This window comes from Propithecus coquereli, unplaced genomic scaffold, assembly GCF_000956105.1.
Source record: "Propithecus coquereli isolate 6110/MARCELLA unplaced genomic scaffold, Pcoq_1.0 Scaffold48, whole genome shotgun sequence".
NCBI lineage: Eukaryota > Metazoa > Chordata > Mammalia > Primates > Indriidae > Propithecus > Propithecus coquereli.
Window position 1 is genome coordinate 1,948,139 of NW_012150618.1, and position 27,018 is coordinate 1,975,156.

Genomic DNA, 27,018 nt, shown 5'->3' on the forward strand with positions numbered 1-27,018 from the left:
TCTATACTAATATTTAATAATATCAAAAGCAATATTCATGCAACAGATCTAATGGCGGGTATGAAAATTTTGCTAGGTACAAACAAATCTAAGCAAATAAAAGGCAATTAATTTCAGGAAAAACAAGAAGTTGTGCAAGAAATCAATCAAAATCATGACATACTACTTGGATCAGCAGTGAACAATATGTATATAGTCACAGTAATGTAAACTGGGGAGGAAGAGAGGTAAAGGTGACAGAGTAAGAGAACTAAATAATGTCTCAAATACATCAAGAGATAGTAGCCTGTCGTACTGGTTATAAACAGTGCTGTGATGATCAGAAGAAATACCTCACTGTGCAGAAAGTGATTGGCTCTGCAAAATCAGACTTCATCTTCAGGAGGGCTGGAATAGAAAAATCGCTGCTTTTCATTATATGTCTTTTGGTACAATTGATTTTTAACTATGTGCATATAATACTTTAATAAATATAAAAAAATTAGGAGGTAACATTCAAGGAACATATGTTTTGAAAAATAGTTTCCTACACAGTCTGGCCATGGCAATGCAGAAGGATCTAGAAGCACATGGTGAAGACTGGGAGGTGAGACTTTCTAGTCAAAGTATCTGAAACCCTCACTTGACAAGCAAAACCCTCCTATTCTCGGCAGCGAGGAACTATGCCGGATTTCTTTATGGGTTTGTGGGCAATGAAACGAATGTGCTTAATATAGCCCACGAGAAACCACATACCAAAAAAAAAAGCAATGTTATGTGTACAGGTATATTTCTAGCTTTTTTCCCTGTATTCTTTCACAATCCTGTGTCATTTGCAAGATGTGAAAACCGAGGACATTGTATATTGATAAAAATGTCTGAGACATTAAAAAAATACAGACCAGGAAATGATATTTTTATTTGAAAAAGATTTAGTCAGACAGGAATAGAAGCTTCCATTGTAAAATGTTGAGTCATGCAAAATGGGTAAGGATTGCACTTCACGCCAGCGGGGGGTACATTTTATAAGAAAGAATGTCAGAGAGCTAAGAAGGGCATGTTCTGAAATCCTCTGTCTAGGGCTCTTCCCACATCACCACATTAACCCCTGGGCGGACGGGACCTTGACAGTTGAGGCCTGAAGGAACAGGAAGACCACGGGGTCTTTCATGAAGATCAGCTACCTGCTTCCGGGGTCAGGTCTCTAATCTTTGCTCAAGCGCTAGAAGCATTTCTGCTTAGTGGAGTTATCAGGGAAGTCCAAAAATTAACGTTTACGGTGACTAATTCCACCCCCCAGAAACAGTCTTACTCCACACAAAGCATATTACTGTCAGCTCAACTAAAAACTGCTCAACGTAGAAGTGATTAAACTCTAAAGTAGGAGAAATTCACCTCCGAACACAGAATGTTGGTACCTCCACCCCACGCCCACATATTATTAGCCAGATTTCATCTGGGGAAATGAATCACGAGAGAGAAAACTGTACATTCCCTAAGTCTGGCTACACCGTGTAACTTGGGTAGACACAGAGGGGGGCATGTGGGGTCCTCCAGAGGTCACAGGTGGGACCCAGAAGAGATGAATTTTGCAGGGTGGAAGAAACTGTTCTGGAGGGATGATCCCAAGGCTCCCAGCGAGGGAGGCCAGTGTTGGGGACACAGGCAGCTCAGGCCTGGGGCAGGCGGTGCCTGATAACAGAAGGGGGGTCCACGCTGGTGAGCACACGGGAATCCAGATGGTCAGGCAGGGCAGTGGTTGGCATCTGGAGAAGTGGGACGGGACCCCCTGCAGACAGTGCAAGGCGGGGTCAAGGAGCTGATGGGTGCCCAGGCATAGAGGGAGGCTGGATCTTATTTGGGGAGACTGGGAAAAAAGCCAGGAGGAAGAATGCAAGCAGGAGGCCGGGGGGGGCCTGGGAGTGTCCCTGCCACGCTGGTAGGAAACGAGGGAGCGTGGGTGGTGGTCGGGATGGGATGAGGGCAGGGAAACAGGGAGGGTGACACGTGGCCTCTGGCAGTGGCGGCTTGGCTGCTGGCTCTGAGACTGGTATGAGTGACTCAGTCCCAGGCTGGGCCACAGAGAACGCCAAGGCTGCTGACCTTCCCCCCCCTCGTGCAGGACCGTCCCAACAGCAGGGTGAGCGAGCCTGGGAGGGATCGGGGAGCCAGCTCCCAGAGGCACGTGGCTCGGGCACTTCTGTGCCTTTGCACCTCCACGCCTCCGCCCCTGTCATTTTCTTCTGCCTACGGTGCCTCCTCCCATGTCCACCTGGCAAACTCCTACGCACCCCTGAAGGCCCAGCACAAATGTCTCCACGAGGGTGTGGGCCCCCAGCCCTCTCTGTGATGGCTTTCCTGCTAGACACTTCATCTTTACACCATCTATCCCCAGGACTGACACAGGGCAGACACCGAAACGTTCATTTGCTGGGTGTGTTTGCTGAATTTTTCTGATATTGTCAGATCATACCTGTTACTTAAATACTAGTTTCCACAGAGAGAAATAGTTTTGTGAAGCTATTACTAGAAAAATCAATGTCCGTAATGAGCTCCTATTGTCCTGTTCATCTTACCTAGCGAAATTAGAGATGCTTTCTCCTGGAGGAGGGATGAGCCCAAGACAAGAGCAAATAAGCAAGCGAAAAATATGCTTAAAAATGATATAATTTAGGGTAATTATTATTTCCAATAAAACAAACAGTAATAGTTGAAACAGGTCAAGAGTATATTTATATAATGCTGCAATTTAAGCTTTCATAGAATACATTAAACACATCTGCAGGCTGAATCCCTGTGAGTAGGTGATTTCTGTATGTTGAGTAAAACTATCAGCCTATGGTTACTGAGTGCCCCTCACGAAATGTTCGCTAAAAAACCTCAAGTCTTTAGGAGTTAAAGGGGTGTTTACATTATGTGTTAATTCTTAATTAACTATTTGCCTAATAGCTACAGTTGGAACAGTTATATGTCTTTAGCTTAAATTTTTACTGTCTTAAAGACTTCAAATTACTGTTCCCTACTGTTCCCTACCTTCCCTCAACCCCCACCAGAAAGGTATCAGGTGCTGTCAGGTAGAACCATTCTCAAAATTATTTTCTTCTGTGTGGGTTATCAAGCACCGGCTTAAGATAACATGTTGATGATCTATGATGATTTCTGAACTCATGTTTCTTGGTGAACAGAAATAATCTATAATTTTTAAGCTCTTACCTTCAACTGCAATACGCACTATGAATGCTTAATATCCACTAATGTCTGAATTAATGATTAAATATGAAGAATAGTTTTAGAGGGTCACAAGTTTATGGTGTTTTGTGGTATTTCTGGGATAGAATCTTGAATATCGGTGTGGTCACTTAGGACTTCTTGAACGTGAGCAGGTTGTTTAGCCTCTTTGAACCTTGGTTTCCTTGTTCAAAAAATGAGAAAAAGACTATTTGTTTTTCTCAACTTCAGAGGATTTAAGAATCAAATGAGATCATCTATATAAAAATGTTTTATAACTGCAACTTATTATGCAAATAATTATGACTTAGAAACTGTTACTGTTTTTGTGATCTAAGACTATTCACTCAGATATGAGTGCTGTATAGTAAGGAGTCTAATTGCTCAAACATGGATGGGTGTTCACACACACACACACACACACACACACACACACACATGGGATCCGGTGCCAACATTATTAGAATCTGAACCTAGGACAGTCCTGGTGAAAAAAAATCTTTATGGAGAATATTGATGGTAAATGAATCAATAGCAAAGTGGAGTTTTACTTTTATAAATAATTGAGTTATTTTGAAAACTGCATTGGTTTCTGTAGATAGCGAATCTGAATTTCTCCTATCATTGTATGTTTGTCCAGAGTATTTTTGAGTTTTGTTGTCATACAAAATCAACAGGAAGTGGAAAATAAAAGAAGGAAATGAAAGATGAAAGACAGCATCTGTTTAATTCAGGCTTTGTAGAATGATGGATTTTTCCCTTTGCAAAACCAGAGTTAATGGTATATCTATATATATATACATATATGTGTGTGTGTGTGTATGTGTGTAAATATATATATATATATATTTAATTCACATAAACTTATTTGATTGCAAAATTCCACTCCCTCCCCTCACTCGCCATGAGCTCTCATAAAATGCAGTTTGTACTACTGCAATCAATTGAACCTGGAATCCTTTTTATATTCAAAATCCCACTTTTAGGGCTCAAATTGAACATAATTGTACATCTGTGTTCAAGCATTATGTAAACTGCTGTCTGCAGATGCAAATGTGTACTTCTTGAGAAAATGGAGCGACATCGCCACCTGCTGGACAAAGGTTATTAATTCATTAATTTAGTGTTCTGAAGCGTGTAATTCTGCACATGGAAAACAAATCGTTTTTCAAGAACTGAATCTTAGCGGTCTTAAAATAAAAACTATCAAATCTTTGGGCACTCATCCTATATCTATGAAATAACATGGTATATAATAGTCTGCAAAATTCACCATTTGGCGTAAGTTAGGGGTGATTGGCCCCAATCACATCTCAATGGTGGGTTTCCTTTAGTTAAAGGTCTTAACTTCCTGATATTTCTGGTAAGAGTCTACGAATAGAAACAGATGATTAAAAAAACTCAGTAACCTGGATTATGTGTGTCCTTCAGCCCCTCAGCATGTCACTGCAGTAATGTAGGGAGTCCCAAAAGTCTCCATACAAAGGTAAAATTTTGTAACGAATATTTTGTAAATAAAGGTACATTTAGCTACAATTTTCCATTTTCCCTATGTCCCTATGAGATACCCTGTATTCCCAGTAATTTATCCCCTGTGATTGTTTCAGGAACAAGGTATCGACCAGAATATAACTGTTCCCCTCTTTCTAAGTCAGTAATACAGAAATGTTATTTCTTAAAGCCTTGCAATCTCCTAGTCAGATCAGCTGTAGCTGATGAAATAAGTCAAGGTTCATCATTTCCTTCTTCCTTCTTTTCTGTTTTTGTTTCTTTCTTGCTCTCTTTCTTTCTTATCATTCCTTCTTCCTTTTTCTCTTTCTTTCCTTCATGTAGAAGTTACAAAGAGAGCTTGAAGTCCTAGTTGCTCTCAGACATAGCCCTGTCTCTCTTTCGTGTTGTGGTTGGTGGGCAGGTTAATAGCTAATTACTGAACCCTCTTCATCTGGTAAGGCTGGGCTGAGGCCTCTGCATGGATTTGATCGTGTAAGTCTCACAACAACCCTATGAAGTAGATAATATTATTTATACATCTTACACCGATGGGGGAAAATGAGGCTTAGAGGGGCTACACGTTGCCGCTGGTTAGGCAGTTAACAAGCGGAGGAGTGGCTCTAACACCCAGCCTGTCTATTCCAGAGCCTGTGCTCTAATCACTATGATACACCATCTTCTCCACAGAGATGTATGTGGTAACGGAGAGAAAGGGGTGGAAATCGTGGCCAGAGCGTTTGAGTTGGGATCCCTGTCTTGGGCACTTCAACATCAACAGCTTTAGGGAAGAACAAATTCTAAACGAATAACCCTTCATCCAGGGTTCTGTCCTGTCCTCTAGGTGGTGACAGCCCCATAACTAAACTTGAGAATTACTAAGGCAATGGGGACTGTCTGCGGGGGTAAAAGCACCTCATCAATGTGCTGACTAACACAAGAGAACAAGAAGCTTTACAGCCTTCTACATGATACATTACAGTCATAATAATATAGATCTTAAAGACCATCCACTGAAAACTGCATTTGCCCGGGGTGATATGGGCAGAACCATGGCAGAAAGAGAACCAGACGCTCCTCCTAAGTACCAACTCAGTGCTCTTTTCTTAAAGAATGACTTTTCTTTATTATAAACAGGCCAATCTTTCATCATTTGGTATTTGTTTTAATTCAGTCTGACATTTTTACTGATATAGATGGATGAAAACTTGAATTACTTCTGTAGCATACTATTTAAAATAACATCTCTCATCATCAGGGAAATGCAAATCAAAACCACAATGAGACATCACCTAACTTCAGTGAGAATGGCTTTTATCAAAAAGTCCCAAAACAACAAATGTTGGCATGGATGTGGAGAGACAAGGACACTCATACACTGTCGGTGAGACTGCAAACTAGTGCAACCTCTGTGGAAAGTAGTATGGAGATACCTCAAAGAGCTACAAGTAGACCTACCATTTGATCCAGCAATCCCATTACTTGGTATTTACCCAAAGGAAAAAAAGACATTCTATAAAAAAGACACCTGCACTAGAATGTTTATAGCAGCACAGTTCACAACTGCAAAGATGTGGAAACAACCCAAGTGCCCATCAATACATGAGTGGATTAATAAAATATAAAAAAATGGTGAACTAATTCCTCCTGTATTAACCTGGATACAGCTGGAGCCCATTCTTCTAAGTGAAGTATCAAAAGAATGGAAAAACAAGCACCACATGTACTCACCATCAAATTGGAACTAATCGATCAACACTTATATGCACCTATGGAAATAACATTCATTGGAAATCAAGCAGGTGGGAGTGTGGGGGGGATGGGTAAATCCACACCAAATGGATACAATGCACACATCTGGGTGATGGGCCCACTTATAACTTTGACTCAAACAGTACAAAAGCAATTCATGTGACCAGAACATTTGTACCCCCTGGAATATTCTGAAATTTAAAAAAGATAAAAAATTCTTCTGCACATTTATTATTATTTTCTAGTGAATGACTTTAGATTTGAATACTGCAATGCAAATTTGTACTGTATTTGTCATCATTGTTTACAAAAATATTTTAAAATATATTTTAAAAATATATTTTATATATGTATATTTACATATAAACTTATAAATGAACTTAAGCTTATAAATGAACTTAAATCCTCAAAGTCAATATTTAAATCACTTGTTTGTAATTCATTACACATTTTTTTCTTTGTAATAGTTGGCGACCAGATTCTCAAAGTAGCCCACAAAAGTCCAGTAAATTCACTACTGTGGCTCCACTTTTTACATTTGGAATGGAAATAAGTTGAAAATGAATACTGATGTAATGCTACCAATGGAAAGTATTTAAAATACAAGGTAAAAGGATTGGACACATGAGTTTTCAAGTCCCTAGGAAGAAGGAAGGTAATGGGTCAATATTAGGTCATATAGTTCCATGTGTGGGCGCTAGGTGGCGCTGCTGTACCAGAACAGTTTGGTTATTTGCCAAATCAAGTGTGTAGATGAGGGATGTTCACCTGACTGTTCCTATTACAAATATTCACGTTCCTTATCTTTAATTTGCTTATTTATTTTGTCCTTTACCTGAAATTTTAGTTTCTAAAATTTAGGACTAAGAGAAATATTGATAGCTTGCAGCAGCATGTCAGGTTTTAAGAGTTGGGGAGAGAAAGTATTCATAAATACATTAGTGCTCATGGCTCAGAAATATGTGAATCTTGCCCCTCACTTCTGTATTTTGGTCTCTTGACTTCTCTGGGCTGGCTTCATTTTCTCATTTTTAAAAGGTTATAAGTAATAAGCAAACGGAATAGAGATCAATCAATAAAAAAACGAGACTGTATATGTTAAACCAGTGAGGTTGCTCTAACCCAGGAAAGACAGTTTGGGTCTTGCTTCTCCTGAATTCAAACCCATACCCTGGACTGAGCAGAATCTTCCAAGTGCTCGCTCTAAGGTACTCACCCCAGTATCAGCAACTGCCACCCGGCTGGTAAGAAACACATAAGCATATTCTCTTGGTTATCCATCATGCTAAAACTTTAATTGTTAGTTGATCTTAAGTTCTTACTATCACAAACTTCTGAGATACACTGTTCTGTCTCCACAGAATACAAATGTTAATAGAAAATAACTACTTTTTAAAAAATTTCTAAAGGATAAGTTTCTCAAAAATTTTTGGTAGGAGACAAATTTACTTGATATCAGCATATCCTTCTACAAGAAATGAACAGGAGGGAAACAGTCAAGCTGTAATTTAGGAAAGTTGTTACCTTCTCTGAATGGTGAGTCACTGGCACAACTAGTATTGGTTTGAAAGAATTAATGAATATCATTCCAATCTAAAAGAAGTGACAACCCATTTGACTTACAGACATTACTGTTTTTACTAGCTCCTAATTATCATTGTTATTAGTGCATTTTCTTCAGTAATGACACTGCTGTACATATTTTTAGTATTGCTGGAGAGGGGTTACTAAAAATCAGCACACACCTGCATTTTTTCCCTCAATAACAGGACAAATACCGAAGAAAAATGGCCAGTAGCAATTTGCATCTTAATTCGGCTCTTCAGATGATCAGTTAATCTACAATGATTTAAGGGTCCCTGGATCCCTTAGTATTGTCGATTTGAGTTTTTCTTCTCCCTGTCCTCTGTTCAGTTATAAAATTCTTCAGTAAAGGGCAAAAGCGATGACTTTAGTGGCTGTAATATGTGAATGTGATTAAAGATGCACGCGAGTGAAATGACTAAAGTAATTTGCAGCTACTCTCCCTTTAACGTATTTGACACCAACTCACCAACTTGGCGATGAGAAAACAATACAGGTGCTCAGCCTTCGTAGAGGCTAAAATATATAGGGAAGTTGGCCAGGAGTGTATGTTTCTCTCTCGTCCTCTGCCTAGAGGGAGGGCAGAGAAACTTCGGGACAGAGGAACTTGCTTGGCCTTCAATGTTAACATAGAAAAAAATCACAAGAAGATGCCCAAGAGACCACAGAACACAGTAGACGTTACTGAAGCATCAACTCAAAGGTTCATTTTGTTGGGCACATGCCGTGCGGCAGCTGAGAGAGTTATACTGGGGTGATATTCACAATATTTAACAACCAGTCCCACTCAGAAACTGAACTCACAACAGTTGCTGAGTGTAGGGCTGGGCCAGGGCCTGAAGGCCCCTTCTGTGCCATGAATCACCCCTTTCGTTACTTCAGAGTTGGAAGAAGGAGGGGGGCTGCCAGGGTGGCAGGTGCACCCTGGAGGCCGCGTCGAAGCGTTTCAGTATTTTAACTGCTAGTACAGCTGGATGGTGTGGACTGGCCAAGTGGACTGGCTTATGGAAACCTACATCCCACTACACAGGAATACCAGATGTCCCTTATTCCTCTGAGATATTTAATATACTGCTATGCCAAACTCTAAGGGGAAAAAAGTCTTTAATTTATAGGTGGAAAGATTGTGGCTGAAGGTAAAAGAGCTAATAATAACTCAATTTTCAGAAATCTTTTCTGATTTAATTAATGTGCTTTCAGATGGTAGGATAAAGACCCACAATTTCTGAGAAGTCACATGTTTACATGGAGAAAATAGTTAGGACGTCAATATGATACACCCCGACATCATCCAGGTAAGTGGGCCCTTTGGGCTAAGCTTTTTGTGGGTGGTTTATCTGTATTTAAAAAGAACAAAGATAAAAACATCCTCATCTGAGTTATCAGGTCCACACCCCTTGTGCTGCGTTTTGCATCCAGTGAATGTTGTCTGTTCCAGAATTTAGGATGGAGGATGATGATGGGTGACACGGAAGAGGACTCTAATGTTGACTCACTGATCCTCTGCCCAAATGCTGGGACAAGAGTGTTCATTTTATTTAACAACTATGTGTCACCAGGATTCAGTCAGCCTTTTATCTCATACTGTATATTACACACACACACACACACACACACACACACACACACACACACACAAGCCATACAAGATAAAGCCAAAAGGAGACAATGATAACGATTAATGTAAACCTTTTTTCTTCAAAGGAGTCTAATTTAGGACAAGACCTCTCCTTGCACAAAGGGCAGAGCCTATATTGTCTTATAGAACTAAAAATCAGACACATTAGAGCTCTTTAAATTTTTTAAATTTAAATTCTGTAAACTCTTTAAATTGCTGTTGTTGAAAGGCAAAAGAAGTCCTAGTTTCAAAAACTGTTTTAAGGTGTTATTATGCTTCCAGCTATTCAAACCACATTTCTTGCTGAGTAGACACACCTACAGGGCATATCTTGAGATTTTTGGTCATGTTCCTGCAAGTAGATAGATGAGATTTTATCTCTGAATAAGTTGGGAGACTAAGGCAGCATCCACCTCCACTGGATGGTGGTGGTAGGGCCACTTTAACCTTACGTTAACCTTAACCTTAACCCTACGTTAACTTTAACCTTACAGGATCAAGGGCTCTCTGGACAAAAACCAGTTTACCTGGGTCTTGGTACTTGCCAATGATGCAGACATAGTTTGGCTATGGTCCCTGTTTGGCTGTGGAATGAGAGGCAGCAGACTGAACTGGGGGAGCTTTTCATCTGCCCCTTATTTCTGCAATGCAGAACGCCATCATCGGTGAACGAGTATGCAAGGCTTGTTGTGGCAGCAGTAGATTAAGGAGAATGGGAAAGAAACAAACAATGTCATTTGTCTTTCTCTCCCGATAAAATAATAATGAGAAAGAAAATAAATGATGGATTTGGAAAGTAATTATATTTACAACGATATTATGGGCAACCCTCGTAATTGCCTTGCCACATCCTATTTCTTGCTTCTATTTGAAGACCACTTGGTTTGTTAGAATAAAATCATAATTGTATTTTCAATTTGCTGCTCTATCTGTTCTATTGCCAGGATTTTATACGCTAGAGCGCTTTTGTCAAATGGAAGTCGGGCCAGAGATAATTCATCACAAGGATGGCTCTTCCGTACTTACGCCTGTTTCCACCAATGGACTCCAGGTGTGCACGCTGCAGATTTGTTTGTTCATCCTAGCAACACGCTCAGGACAAGGCTGATGGAGGAGGTTGCCAATTCTAGTTTCCACGGGGACAAGAAATGGAGCCATCAAGCCTTTAGAACATGGTGATTTTACGTTTGGACCTGAAGCTCATGGTTTTGGAATCTGCAACTTGTGGTTCTAACCTTTCTTTGCAAGGCAGGGGAGCTGCCCTTCATTAGCAGAAGAGATCATCATTTCACTCTCTTATTTCCTGAGGCCTTTTCAAGGTGAGTCCCCCTTGAAACAGACCTCTCGTGGAGAAGAGCTTGCTTACAGATGGACTTACCTGGGTCTTTGTAGATACTGAGCACGCCCTTGAAGTAATGAGGTAAAAATCTTTCCAGTAAAAGCAGCACATCTTCCAACTCTTCGAGAATCCCCACGAGCAGGAAGTTTTCATTCACGTTCAGCTTTGCTCTTTCAAGGGCCCACTCACCAGGCTCCCTTTATGGATATAAAAATTATTTTTAAATCAGAGATCCATTTTTGAAATGCAGCAACAACATACTGAAAGTTCATCCCTTCTACCCTGCCCCCATTTGCATAAGTCCAAATCCTGTTTCCTTCGAGGACCAGCCCAGATGCAGCCCTATCCAAATCCCTTTCCGTCTTTCCAGCTGGTGTCCCCTGCCCTGCTCACTGTCCCCTCCTCTGTCACTTTCATCTGTGCATAAAGTCCAGCCCAGGGGCTTGAACCCAGGGGGCCCTGCCTAAGCGTTTGTGGGAAGACGGATACAGACACAGGCAGTGAGGTGCTAACACACACTGACCAAGGGGGATTAGAATACTTTTTAATAGGAGGACCACACTGAACCAATTAAATGAAGTTAGACATTTTGAAATACGAAATTTACCAACACAGTATTTATGTAGAAATCAAAATAGGTGTCAGGTCATGCCAGCTAATCAACTTATGTTGTTAAAGAGTTTAGAGAGAAATCTTTGTTTTGTTTTGTTTTAAATCACAGAGGGAAAACAGCCTAATCTCATTTGTGGGCCAGATCTCTGAACTGACACTTAGATAAGTGAGAAGAACCCAGGAGTTGGGCTCCAGCCTGGCTGTCATTACCGTTTGGGGGACATGGGGCAAGCCAGGATTCTCTTTTGAAAAATGGTAATAACAGCCCTTATCTAGCTCAAGTGTTGCTGTAAAGGTTGAACAAGGTGACATTCTGAAAGAGTTTTGAAGGTCATTTTGTGTGTATCAAGACAAGGAGTCGTGAGTAATCTCTCCCAGATTAGGAAATATGCAACTTAAAAAATAATAAAATAATATTTTAAATATTTTAAATAACATTTAAAAAATAACAAAAATATTTTAGGGAGTTAAAATTATGTTTCTTAGAATGAATATCTTCATCGCGATCAGAAAGTGAGTCACCTGGCCTCAAATCTTCCCAGTATCTGAAGCATTAAACATGAACCAGGAGGTATTTATTATTAGGGCAAAGGTCAGGTGTGTGGGGGGCAGGCAGAGGCCACCTAAACTCAGGAAGTTGATGAAGCAGAAAACTGACACTCTTAGTCCCAGAATTTGGACCATAAGCAAACTCTCGTGTTATGGTAAACTAAACAAAACAGCAATATCAACAACAACAACGAACTGGAAATCGCAGCGTAAGCAGAAGTGCAATGAAGGCCTTGCCATTCAGAAGGAGCAGGCTCCTTTGGCCTCTTCAGAAACACAAGGACCCTTTAATCGATGTTTCCTTTGGGCCATAAAGTCACTTCTGGTAACAGGGTTTATTGTCCATCAAGCAAAGAAAATCCTTCATGTGGCTGCCATTTCTTTGCTAGGCTAGAAAGGTTGACAGGTGATCACTAGAAAGCACCTTCCTCTCTGTCTACTAAGGATGTCTCATGAGAAAGAAATTATCCAATTGCGGGTGTGAATGTCCAGTGTTTCAGACCCAAGCAGACATGCCACCAGGGCAGGGACGGTTGCTGGTTAAGTACAGACACCAGGGAGGAGCAGGCCGTGTATGTGGACCTGGTCTACACCAACTCTTGGCTCTATAGTGACAGCTGTTTTACATATAAACAAGGGTTTGGTTCCAGTTACCCAGCTTTATAGAGTGGTCCCCCGAGGGCTCTGTCAGACCCTGATTTTTAAATTTCATTATTTATAAAACATTCAGAGTCTCAAATGGTATCTTTAAAGATTAATAGTACATATAAGCTGAATTCCAGAAGGCTGAGAGACCAGGGATACAAAAGATTCCCACAGTGCCAGTCTGGTGGGTTTTCTGCTCTTGTGCACGTGCACAAGCCATGAACCTGTTTTCGTCTTTACCTGCATCTGGGATGCTGTCCACAAAAATACGGAATGATGTAAAATAACCTGGGGTTGGAACACTCGGGGTAGTTTTCGAGAATGCACTCGTTGATATCCTGGAAGAGAAAGCACAGCAGCGAGATGTCGCGTCGTCTCTGCAGCGCTCTGTCCAATGCCACACGGTTTAAGTAAAATTAATGCTTAAGTTACATGGGCAAGCCTTGAGAAGATGTAGAGAACTCACAGATTTCATGAGAACACTTTCTTTTTGCCTCCCAACATCCCGCCCCACTGGCCACGCACACACCTCGCCCGGCCATTTCAGGGAGTGATTGCTCTGCTGAGTGAACTGCATCTCTGCACTTCCCAGTGGCTTGAAGACTTTAGCTGGGTCCCCAGCATCTTTAGAGCAGTTGTACCCGTTGTGTTTTGTGGTGGCCCCAGCAGTTGCCAGCCAACTGGTAGGTATACAGTTGGCACTCAATAAATGTTTGTTGATTGAATTCACTATGCCTTCATTCTTAACTAATTCTGACTTAATCAGACACCTGGATGGCCAACCCTGTAGAAATGTGTTTTCCTGTGTATCCATGTGTCCAACAAACAATTAATCACCCACAATAGTCTCATAAAGGGTTGTACATTTTAGAGGGGCTGTAAAATCATTTATAATATTACGTGAGGTTACAAAGTGACAGGGTGTTTACATATAGACATCCTCTCACTTTCAAAGGCAACAGCTGCAGCTTCCACATTTTCTGTTTCCCTTATGTGAGGTTAAACATGGTGTTTCTGTTAGCATTGCAGGAGCTTGAAATGGCTCAGTGGGGTGAGGAGAAGGGCTCAAAACCAACTTTTATCATTGGATACCCTCAATAAGATATGCCTAGTCTCAGGTATTTCTAAGGAGAAAAGATCACCCAAGTTACAAACAAACCAAACAGCTGTGGGATGTTTTTCCAGAGACAGTATCAGCAAGGCAGGTTAAGAGTGGATACAACTCCCAAACATGGTGATGGACTGAGTTTATGATTGGTCGAAGCCACCACATCTAATATGATGGAGGTAGGTGGTTAGCTATTAAAAGTTTTTTAGTTTGAGTTGGGAACGGGAAAAAGTATAAGTTACACTTTTTTTAAACAACAATCCTTTCTTTTAACAACAATCTCCTCATATTTCTTTGACTTATATACTAGTTAAATAAATTATTCAATGACAACAAGAAATCCAACTGAAATAAACAGAGTCGGCAACAAACACACTTGAATGTATTCAATCACCTCAGTTTACCGTGGGCAGCAGAAGTGCACCATGTATTTCCAGACAGGAATATATGAGAAGCAGGCAGAGTGAGGCACATCAGCCCACCCAGCCACGCGGTTAAGTGAAAAGTGGTTAAGAGCATCTCATTGTGTATGAAAACCCATTAAAAATGCATGATGTTAGACCCAAAATACCTTTCTAAGAAGAATCTGACACAGAGAGATGTATGATAGGGATATTCATTGCTGCAAGATTTATTACAACAAAATATGGTAGAACTTAGATGTTCATTAATGGGGGATCGTTTTCAAGAGAAGTTACGTTACGTTCATGCAGTGAAATACTGGATACCTGCAAAGGATAAGGAGCATCTCAAAGCACCATCCTGAAAAGCGTCCTTGTTAAATTTTCAAATGAAAACAAGTAGACTACAGGACAATATGAATATGTAGGATAATATAAAAATAAACACATATATTTATATAAATTCTAAAATATCTGGAAGAAGGCACACCAAACTATAATATGAAAAGTGCTTATTTCTGGTGGCAGGCATGAAGGAAGATGGGAATACACTGAACTTTTACTTTATTCATTTTTGAAATGTTAGCTTTTATTATAATGAATGTGTTTTGCTTTCTTCATGGGAAAACTATAAGGAGATATACACACTGTGAAACAAATCACAGCCTGTGTGGGAGGGTGTCTGGCTTCTCCATGGGGATGCTCTCAGTCCCCCTCCTCCCTCACACTCACACTGTGTCTCCTCTGGTAGTCCTCCTCCTTCCAGGGACCTGAGCCTTTGGTCCCAGGGACCCCGTAACCCGTGGCCTCCCCCTGCAGCGGCAGTTAGTGGGAAGGAGCCAGGAGCTGGGTGAGAAGCAGAGTGCAGGGCTACTCTGGCCAGGGCAGTGTCCATCTGCTGAGGTCACGCACTGACAGGCACAGTCAAGTGATGGTGCTGGGACACAGGCATCCTGTGGTCTGTCACATATGCACTCAGTCCCCCAGAGTCCTGCATTAACAGGAGGGGCAGGGGAGCAAAGACTGCCAGAGCCCCCCACAGAGATTCTCGCAGCACCTGCTGCTTCTCCGGAGTTGCCTTTGCACAAGTCCTTGCACCCTTGTTTGTTCAGGTTGTACGTCCATGAGAGCACAGACTGTTCACTGCATCTCTGGCGCTTAGCACCCTGCCTGGAAAAAGCAGGGTGCAGTAAATATTGAATGAATGAGTGGATAAATGGCAGAAGGAGAGAGCCAAGACACACAGCCCCGGGAGCAAGAAAGGAAGCAGACGCCTCTTCCGCCTGCTGGCCCTGCCATGATTCCGTCTCCAGCAGCCCCAGCCGGAGGCTCACAGCAGTGGGCAGAGGACACCGGCTGGTTGGTGGGGGGAGGGCTGATGAAGCACTAAGACCTAAGAAAGCCACTTTTTTTTTTTAATTGGAATCCACAAATAACCTCACAAGGTCAGTTTATGGGAAGACATAAATTCCTAGTTTAAAAAGTACAGTTAACAATCCTTTTCTTAGAGCAAGGCAGATCCCAGGGGATTTCAGAGTTCCACGTGAGCCCATTAGGTTGATGAATGGTGTTCATCACAAGCCATGCTACGGAAATGCTATCGGAGGACATAAATAAAAGATGACTGGGCCGGAAGATCCAGCGGAAGCAGAAATGAGCTGTGAAGCCCCAGGCATTGAGCCGCCAGCTGCTTAGCTACAGCCACAGTAAGCAGGGCCTTCGGGAAACTGCTCCTGGCCACTGGCATGGTCCACTCTTACCCGGGCCGGGACCTTCAGCAAGTGACATTTCAGCTTCCTGGGAAACTGAATGGGACGAGTCTCAACACAGCTGCACTTAGAGTGTCCTGGTCTGACAGGTGCCTTTCAGCGTCCGGGGACCCTCAGGTTCCCCCAGTGGTGATGAGTTCATCTTTTGGTGTAAGGCTTCATTACTCCGTGTCGATTTACAATCACCTTTTAACACCAAAGTTCTCTTAGGACATATATTTTTTAAAATGCTTATGCAACTTCATTTTTTCCTTCCATGTAGTGCATCTAATGTAAGTTTGCTTTAAAGAAATACTTTAGTATTTATTTCAAACTTTCTCTAAGATTGTCATCACAGCGATGCCCTTAGCCAAGCCACCCTGCTTGCCAGCTTTTGATCTACGACTTGCTCATCTGGTCCCTGGATCTCGGCATCCACCATGTGCACCTCTGCAATGCCCACGCTGCTCGGATTCTCACATTATTAGGGAAATGAGATAGACTCTCTGAGCGAGCATTCCAGATAACTGTGAAATCCTTTTAATTGCCAACATTACAAAAAAAATGAGTTCATTTGTGCTGAAATGTATTCTAAACTGAACTGTTTTAAAATGCATCCACTCAGTCCCCCTAGGTTTTCTTTGTGGTCTTTTCTTCTTCTATTTGGATCTTGGATCTTATAGTGAAATGATCTTTTACTGACTTGCTCTCGTACCGTTTTCACAGGATGAACTATGATGAGTGACACTCGCCTTTGAGTTCTAAAGGGCCTGCTGGGCTCACAGGAAGCCCCACTCACTGCAGCCAGCTCCTGGGGGCCTTCTGGAGTCCTCCCTCACCCTCTCCACGTCCACTCAGTTGCCTGCCCTGCAACCTGACCCCCTCCACCCGGCTCCTGACCTGCCTTTCCTACCCATTCCACACCACAGCTCCCCTTTGCCCCACAGGTTGGTCGCAGCAGCTCCAACCTCTTCCTTCCACCTCTCCTCCCTGAGTGCACCCTCCTCATGGCTGCCCCAGTAACTTATCTGAAGGACAAATTCATCCGTGTCACTCCCCTGTTCAAACACCTTGGGGGACTCTCACTGACAGTGCAGCAGGAGTAACAATCAGGTGGGGCACTTAATTAAAAAGTGTGACCTCCCCGGCCCTACTTCCAGGACATCTTATATACAAGTCCAGGAATCTGCATGTTAAAGGAGAACCTCTGGAGAGTCTGAGAAGACGGTCATTCTTCATGAGCCCTCTGTGCAGTAGGTAACTGCTTGCCTTCGCTCTTCCTCTCCCTTGCCAGGACTTTCCTTCGGCCCAATAGCAGGCCCAGGTTCCTGGTGGGAAGAGTTAGCACACTCCAGCCACAAGGTCGGGGTCACTCAGATCCAGGAAGGGGAGTGGGCTCCCTTTCTCGCTGGCCATCCACTGCCAGCCATATTCAGCGCGTGGGGTCCCGGGGACAAGGGCTGTGGTGCCCAGCACTGCACACTCTCTTCACTGTGGCTGGAACCCTGCATGTCTCCAGGAGGGGTGCCCTGCCCCGCACTTCATCTACCAGCCTGGACATGGTACTCTGACCAGTCTTAGTCCTTAGGGTGGGATCTCAGGGTTCCGTTAGAAGTGGACGGACTTCATAATGGTGCCCACAAAAGGACTTCCAAGCTGGACCGAGTGCCACTTGGCATCCCAAAAGGACCTTCCCACCCCGCCTGGCAGGGGCCCCTCCCTGTATCAACACTTGTTTCACCCATGTTGGGGCTTGCTCCGGAGATCAGGCCCTGCATCCCACACCGGGGCCCTGGACACTCCCTGCCCCTCCCCCCAGGGCGGACCTTCACCAGCCCTGGCCTCCTCCTCCTCCCCCTGCGTTGTCAGGTCCCTGCAGGCCTCTCACCTGCTTCTGTCTCAGACAGGAAACTGCTTCTTTATTTTTCTGCAGATCAAGAACTCGACAATTGCCGCCTCTCTTCGATGTCTAGTTTTAATTTTGGAAAGGGTAGAAGAATTGAAATCCTAGGTGGAGTTAATTTTATCACAAAAGGTGAATAAAATATGAATAGAGACTATTCATATTTTATTTATCCTTTTATGATACAGGATATTTTATAATACAGCCATGTCTTAAAAATGCTCAGTTGAAAAAAGACTTATTGATGTATTTTTACAGCTCTGTCCATGTGGCCTCTGGCTGTAGAAGGCAGGATTTCCAGATGCTTCCACAGCATATTCCTTAAGAGGCCACGTGCAAAAGTCCCTGAATGAGAAAAAGGAGTTTCAGGTTCTGGTCTCAGCTCTGCAACTAATTATCTGGGGCATCCTTAGCTAAATCATGCCATCCCTGAGCCTCAGTTTCCCCATCTGTGTAACATGGGGCTGAGCCGCATAATCTCAGTCTAAGAAACTTTGGATGGATGTACCTGGTTCCCTAAAGTAACCAAATTTTAAGAATAGTTTTGTAATCTGAAGACCTAGAAAAGGTGGTAATTTCTTTGATTCCAAAATGTGTAAGTTAATAAAAGGCTTTCACTCTGCATTTATCATTTAAAATTTTTCACCTTTCATGAAACTCAGAGGGGGAGGCTGTACTACCTGCTAGTTGTGGAGTCCTTGGCAAATGTCCACTTCTCAGAAGCTCAATTTCCTCTTCTGTGAAATGGGGACGATAATACTTGCCTCACAGACCCTATACTAAGATTACAAATCATGTATGCCAACTATTTTACGTGCCACTCAGCTCTGAAGATGATGTCATCTTTATTATACCGTTAACATTTCAATTCCTTTTTTCTTTGGCTTACAGTTAAAAACACTGTTCCTCGTTATTCCAATAGCTTTTATTTTATTTTATTTTATTATTTTATTATTTTTTTTGATGCCTTCTGACACTAGCAGCCCCCCAGAGAGGAAGCTGGTGCACAGGCGGGGAGGGAGTTTGGCCGGCCTGGGCAGGTGCAGCGGAGACGAAGGGGTGGGGGGCAGGGCATGCGAGGGAAGCTGCAAGAGGGAAGCAAAAACAGTGAGAGAGAGAAATGTGCCTATTTCTCCTGGGTTTCAGCACCAAAATGTCAGAGTTGGTTTTTGAAAGAGAAATGTTTGTCCTGATTCTTTGGCTTCCCGTCTGGAAGAACCGCAAGCAGCGTCGGTGCAACGGAGTGAACGCAGACAGGAAGGATTCCCACACGGGCAGCCTTCATTGCAGAAAAGCAGGAAGAAAGAAGAAAGTGAAACGAAGTGAAAATACGTTCCACAGAGAGGAACGGGTGGGTCTCCATGAATGAAGAGAGACCCCAATAGCTTTTAAAATAGTGATTTCAGCTAACTCAGAAAACAGAAAGAAAAATATGGAAATATGAAATGTCCTATTTTAGATCAAAACAACACAATTTGTTGGAAAAGTAAATGGTATTATGCAAAATACACCACTGTGGAACTTTTGGCTTATTTAGCTCATCTTACTCTGCTCATGAAACAATGTAACACTACGATATAAAAAGGTCTTTTTCAATGTGGATTTAAAATTGATTTGGGAACCAATCTTCACACTCTAAGAATACAGATACTAGGGAAAAGGACAGTTTCTTGTGCTGGCTGGGACGGTCCAGCAAGGCTAAGTTAGAAGTGGGAGAGACTAGATGGACTGAGTGTCATTCCCCATCAAGGCAGTACTTGAATCCTCCACCCACAGGTGGACCAAGGTAAGCAGAGCACAACTTAATGGGCTAGACAAGTGAGATAAATGGAATGGATGTGGTCTAAGCTAACTATCTTTGCATCACACACTCTTCCCTATAAGCCTTTTTTAAGCCTTGCAAAAAATTCTGAGCCAGAACCAGAAGAGTCAAGCAAGATTTTTTAGTGAGCCTTAATGGACTTGAAAGTGGCAGGTGGCCAGACACCACCGTTCTCCCATTCAATGCTCATGTCCAGCTTGAGTCCTTGAGGACACACTCTTTCTAGTTGAGATGGGACGTGTCCTTCAGAATTCTCAATACAGCCCCCTGGGAAGTGCCGCAGCACTCTGCTCTCCCTGTTGTGAGCATAGCATGTGATGTCAGATGGCGGATATCTGTGGAATATGTTTTGGTGGCTTTGGGTCCTCTACACCACTTCTGAGTTTATGCTGTGTGTCTGATATTGGGTTGGCAGATAAGGAGTTTCTGGATGAGTCCACATCTGTTTTTGCTAATACCCTCATTTACAGGGTCGGGGTGGGGTGGGGGGTGTTCTAGTCCTATGGAGCTCTTAAATCCTGAAATGGAAACACTTACAGACACAAGAGACCAAACATTTTTTGAAGTCCTTCACTGGGACTCCAAGAGTGTGAATTTCAAGTTTCTGTTGCATGACACTAAAGAAAAAGAAGTAGCCACAGATTTATCCTGAAACGTTAAATTATAAGAAGAGGACCAATCTGGTATCTGGTTCAGTCTTCATTAGATGTCAGTAGGCCCTTTTCAGTCAACGACAGCAAAGCATACTGAGCATCTGACACGCCTGTGGTAGGATCCTGTGCAAGCTGTAAATGTTGCCCTCCAGAAACATCCTTGCGCTTCTTTTGTTTAAACACAGTGTTACTAAAACAAGGTCTTCGCGGTCAAGGGGGTTGGTGCTTTTCAGGGATGTGGAGACCACAACTACAGTGATTTCACAGACAGCCTGGTAAACTTGGGGAGCTTCACCAAATAAAAATAACAACATCCAGATGGAGACGAGCTGGCTAACAGACAAGGGCTATTTTTATTTTCATAGCAAAATATGTATCATAGTATTGTTTAAACTTAAAATTATAAGCAATTCAATTATAGAGATTAGGTAAACTGTAATCTATTTCACTGTAAATAATTGCAGTCATTAAAGTGTTTAAAAAGAATACGTATAAGAAAAATGCTTACATGAGAAAATCAGGGTAAAATTATGTATACAATATGACTACAACCCTATTGGGTTTTTAAAAAAACTATGTTTTACAAACAGACTAGAAGAAAACAGACCAAAAATTTTAACAATGGCTGAGTTTGAGATGGTGGAATTATGGATACTTTTTTTTTAGTCTCAAAAATCTTATTTAATGTATATGTGCTACTTGAAAAAAATTCAAAAATTTTTGTCAAGGTAATACAAGTACATGTCAAAAAAAAAAAAACTCAACAGCAAATGTTATAAAGAGTTCATAATGAAAAGTAACTGTCTCTTCTTCTACCCTCTCTGCCTCTCAGTTGTATTCCCTGAGGTAAGAATCCCCTTTAATTGGAGTCTACGTCTTCCTATTGCTTGATTTTTCTCCCCTGTTTTGCTGGAGCACCTCCTCAAGTAACTTTTTGCTCTGCTGTTTTCTAGCTTACAATGTTGGTGGTTAGGAATTTGTTGCCAGTAATATTCTCAATACTGTGTGTGTGTGCATGTGCTTTAAAATTTCTCTTTAACCTTGGTATTCTGAAATTTCACTATGGTGGGCCAAGCACTGTGATGAACACTTAGTAGGTCCTTTTAATCTGGAGCCTCATGTTTTTCAGGCTTGAAATATTGTTTTGTTTTGTATTATGTATGTGTGCTTAAACAATATTCTCTCTTTTGTCTTCTCTAGTCTTTAATTCTAGATTTCTTTGTAGTTTGATGTTGAACCTTGATTGATCTTTTACGATTCTTATTTTTTCATCTTTTCTTACTCTGTGTCCTTTTGCTCTTCCTCTAAGAGACTTATTTTATCTCCCATATCCTTCTATTGAAGTTTTTATTGTGACTACCATATTTTAATGTCTAAGAATTCTTTCTTGATAACATGCCGATTTCCTTTTTATGGCATCCTGCTCTTTTTATGGATGTAGTATTTTCTCCGATCTCTCTGAGGAAACTAAGTTCTCTCTTAAAACTTTCTTCATTCTCCTGGAACTTGTTTTCCTAGGATTATTGTCTCCGTTTGCTTATTTTAGCCCCTCTCTTTTAAGCTGTAGTCTTTCTTCAAATATCCACAGATCTCTGCTTGTCCATTCTATTGCTCATTCATTTAATGAGTCAATAGAAACTGATGGGGGGCTCTGCTGACTTCAGCAGGGTTTGTCAACTGGAGGGCTTCACTATCCTGCTGGTGATTACTTAATGCCCAGACTGGGAGATCTTTTCTCTGCAGACATTCATATTTTGGGGGAAAGAACCAATTTTTCATCTTGGAGACAGCTGCTGGCTGCTGGGGTTTCCCAGGTAGGCTTGGGCTAAGTTTAACGGCTTCTCCTCCACCTGGAGATTTCAGGTGACACCCTCTGCTGGCAGCCTCTCGCCTCACACCTGCCCTGCATCATGACTGGCTTTTCCAAACAAGCCCACCCGGGATCAGGCAGACCCAATTCTTATTCAGCTATATTTTCTCCTCCAAATGCACTCCAGGCTGCGGCTTCCTGGCTTCTCTTTGTCAGTTATCAACATCATATTCCCTGTCCCAAGTATTTGTTCACGGTTTCAATCTTTTTGTTCTCCTCACTGTTGTGTCTGACCCTTTAACATTTCCTTATCATCATCTTAACGGGGTCTTGGAAGAGCGTTAAATGCTGTGGTCCATTTGCCCTCTTAAACTGAACGCTGTTCAGCAAGGGAGAGTTCTCCTCCCATTAATAATGTACAGATGAAGAAACGGAAAAGAAATTGATGCCACAGAAAGCTCAACAGCAAACATCTAAGACCTTAGAAATAATCATTTCAAACCCCCGTTACTTCAAGATATAATAGTATCTTATGTTTTGACTCAAATATTAATGCAACATTTTTACATGTTAAAATGTCTATAAATATTAAACATGCTTTGTTTTTTGCAGCATAGCGTCCTGCCTTTGTGGGAGATTTCTCTTTTTCTCGATCAAGGCTATGGCAAATCAGCAGGAAAATCTCTTCTCATTAAATAACCAACTCAGGGACTGCGCAGCAAGGCACCCTAGACCAGCAGGAACCTTACTGCATCAACAGTTCATCTCCTAACAGAGCCAGGAGGCAAATTTAAACAGAAGTTTATGAGTAAGGGCAACACAGGAAGACACAGACTGAGTAAATGCTCTGGGTTCTCACTGCACGTTAGAAAGGGAAATAAAAAATGTAAGAGGACAGTGAGGAAGCACTTGGCCTCTGAGCCTTTCAGGCTCTTCTGCTCCTTAGGGCTGGGGACGGATCGGCATCTCTGTCCGACAGCCAAGAAAAACCTTCCTGTCTCAAATGTGAAGCCTGGAAAGCCATCTTGACCACTCTGTAGAATGCTTAAAGAGCACCAGTTGAATGCACCCAGTCAGCCATCATTTTGTGATAGAACCCAGTTAAGAGGAATCCATCATTCATTCCCTCCGCTGGGACTTGAAGTTCCTAACAATCATTCAGAAAAAGCTGCAGGATAATACTCAAAAGGGCGACTAAAGACAGAAGGCGATAAACGAGCAAACTGTGTCACAACAGACGGTGCTGACTCCGTAGTTATGGCGCGTGGGAAAGACGAGAGATGGAGGATTGTTCGATGTTTATGGTGTGGGATGAGCGCAAGCAATGCTCCCTGGGAGTGGCCCGCAGGCGGTGGTCCTGGCCAGCTGTTGCCAGTTGGTCACAAGGGATCATGGGCCGCAGCAGGGATCCCCTCGAGGCCACCCTCTTCAGGCCAGGTTCAGCCAGGCCCAACCCAAGGGCGTGAGGATCGCAGCCACCCTCAGGCCTGCTCTCCTCTCTCTTCCAATGTGCCACTTCCCTCGTGTGATTGTGCCCGTGGGAACCTTGTCAGTGGGAACACGTCCCTGTTCTGCTGGGGGCTGTGCACGTCCCACAGGCATCTGGGGCTCTCATGCTCTCTCTGGCCCCTTCCCCAGCTCCTACCCATCAGAAATAGCTCTCAGCTAGGTATCTGGAAATGATCCCATAAATTGATGCGCACACAGGAATAAATAAGAGATCAAGCTCAATGTACTTCCCAGAAATATCCCTTAATCCCAGGAAATGAGGTTCTAGTGGTGGAGGAGAGAGGGAGAAGGAGAGGGGGAGAGGGACTAACCTTTATTGCGCATCCACCACTTTATCCAGTGAAAGCTTGTGGCACGAATGAGAAGTACCTGAAGACTTCACTTACTTTACTGACTGAGCAAAGTTCAGGGTCAGCTCGGTGAGAGGCGGGGGGTTATCTAAACCAGGAGAATATGGCTGCCGAGGGTGCCACAAATCACACTGCTCAAGTCGTGTGTTCTTTGCCCTCTCAGCTCCCAGGGGTCACTTTGAACTTGCTGTCAGATCCTGAATTCTCCAGCTTTTGGAACCTTCCTTTCTTGACAGCCAGGGCCACTCAACACTCTCCAATTCTGTGGTCAATACTAGGCCCAGGAAAGACGGATGTCAGGAGTTCCAGTAAAAGGAAAAGTCCAGGTACACAGTAGAACCACGTGGGTGGGAAGTAGATGGGCAGGGCTCCAGGACCCCTTGCCGTACCCTCACCAGAAGAGCTCTGCTTCACCGGGGTTTAGGTACTGGGTTTTCTGTAGGACTTCATTTGCTGTAAAGGTTTTACAGCTGAGACGCATTGCTCTAGGCCAGCACGCTGAGGCTCAGGACATTGGATCGGCTCGCACCTGGTCCCGTGCCCCAGTTCTGCCGATTGCGCTTCTGCCTTGTTTCCAAGTTTGGGGCCCACTTGCCTCCCCACTGCTGGTAACCGAAGCCATATTTCGCTGCCTGTGTCTGAGCCTCTGTCCTGGCAGCTTGCTCAGTACCCCTGGCTCATCTAGGTTCTAGAGGAGGGTGCTCTGATTTGCTTTTGCTAGGTACCCCTCCCAGGGAACAGTCTCGCTCCTGAATATCAAGTCAGTCTCCGGGACCAGTTCTGAGCAGGATTTGATATTGCCTGCTCCTGGGCTCCGGGCCATCCTCTGCGGCACCACTGGCACCTCATCTCGTCCCTTCTGCTTCAACCTGCTCACTGCCATTCCGAGCTCTGCCTGCCCCCTCGTGCACGTCAGGCTGTCACGCTCCACCCCATCACACTGCTCCTCCCCTTGCCCTAGAGAAGCAGGTGATTCTGATTGCAGGGCCCAGGAAGTCGGATCTCAACAACTGGGTCACAACTGCCGGCTCCCACAGGTAAAGAGCACCTCGTGGAAAAAACAATGTGAGAAAAGCTTTTTCCTCTTCCTGTCCTTCCTGGGGTCCAGGGTGGTGACAGTTCTATTCTGCTGGCCACCTGCCCTTCAAGGAAAGAGGGGCCATCAAACCGTCATTAACAAGGGGAAGAGTAGGTTTTGTATGTGTACAATGTTAAATGCTATGTAGCATCTATTTTCTAAGTGCCAAAAGTATCTTTTAAACAAGTGGCATCGTTTATTAAAAAGGAATTTAAGTTATTGTGATTTTGGTCTGCAGTGTCAATATCAAGCATTTCCAGCAGAACATGTCAATTCCTTGATTGTTTTAGTTGTCGGCATCCATCGTGAATGAATAGAGGCCCTGTGAGTCTGTAAAGAGCCAGGACACCAGCCGAGCCTTCAGGAAGGAGCACTGCGCACAGGTGGGTGCTGGGACGGCTTCCCTCCTTCAACTCTCTGAACTTTCTGAAAGCCACACCTGCAGAACCGGTGCTACTCCAGGCCCCAGGGCAGGAAGAGCTGCCAAGTATGCAGAACTGTGCCAGGTTGTGTGGTTATTTTATTAGGTGGATAAATGTCTACAGATTCTAGTCTAAAACCTCTGGGCCCAACCCATTTTTGTACAAACATTTTCAAAGGTAAAAGTGGAATACATTATCAGTCACTAGTTCTCATAATTATAGCGTTTTTGGCTAACAATCACCTTCCTTCTACATACAATGTCTGGAACATTAGTACAAAGAATGTCTTTAAGCAGAGGTTAGCCCCAGTGGGAGTTACTTACAAAACTACTGAGTGTCCTACATTTTGTACCAAGTTGGACATCAAAATAACATTAACGTCTTTGGCAAAAATTTTTGGGTGTAAGTTTTATATAATCATAAATTATAAGCACTGAATTTAGTGATTAGTTGAAGGAATGCTGAGGAAAAAAGAAGTGGAAAAGGGCTATTATATCTTTAATGCCATTTATTAGAAATGAAACACAAGAGAAACTAGGATTCTTCTAACTTTACATTTTCAACCAGAATTTTCTAATATGGTTTACATCTATGATGCCATAATATGGCCTAATGCAATTTTATTTCAGAGATACTTAATTTGGGGTTGCTCAAAATTATTTGCTCATTGTGTTTAAACAATTCAAGCTGAAATCTTCACCAAACTAATGCCAAGATGCTTTAATTATATCATGAATTAAGGCATCTACTATACGTAGGCATCATATTAAGCTTCCTGGCTTCAAGCAGCCAACAAATAATTGTGTAGGTCTTTTTTTATTTATAGTTTATAATACATAACCATGCTAATATTTATACAGAATATCTTCTTAGTAGTTGGTTCTCTATTTTTATGTGATGTTCCTTTTTATTAATGCTTTGTCTTATATTAAAACATGTCATATTACTATTCCTATACTTCCTTTTAGTTTTTAAATGGTGACTTTCCCCCATCCCATTATTTTTCAGCCTCTATTTTCAATAAATGAACCTCTCTGTTTTTAGTAGAAGAGTTTAATCATTTACTTTTACTGAGATGATGGAAATACTTGGATTTATTTCTGCATCTTATTTTACGGGGGGTTTTTTGTTTGTTGGTTTGCTATTCTTTTTTTTCTGCCTCTTTTTTCTCTTCATTTCTTCTGTTGGTTTAAGAAAGTTTTAAATCATACCCGCTTCCTGTCCGCCACTGCTTTAGAATCTAAAGGTTACATTTCTATTCTTGTCATTGACTGCCATTACGCTTTTTAACATTCTAAGAATTTTTTTCAGACATACGGTCCTGACAGCTTAAAAAAATAAAAATAATAACAAAGGAACTTAAAATACTTTTACTACTGAGAGGTTCTGAGGAAGGGCATGAATTTTTAAAAATTCACTC

General features: G+C 42.4%; 1 protein-coding gene across 1 annotated transcript in view; it reads right to left on the bottom strand.

The window, feature by feature from the left end:
- Window positions 1–27,018, bottom strand: part of UST (uronyl-2-sulfotransferase) — a 285,491-nt gene that overhangs the window by 36,476 nt on the left and 221,997 nt on the right. Inside the window, exons 6-7 of the mRNA XM_012655540.1 lie at window positions 13,035–13,132; window positions 11,028–11,185 (exon numbers count right to left, since the gene is read on the bottom strand). Coding sequence (XP_012510994.1) covers window positions 11,028–11,185; window positions 13,035–13,132 — 256 coding nt within the window. The remainder of the gene's footprint in view (window positions 1–11,027; window positions 11,186–13,034; window positions 13,133–27,018) is intronic.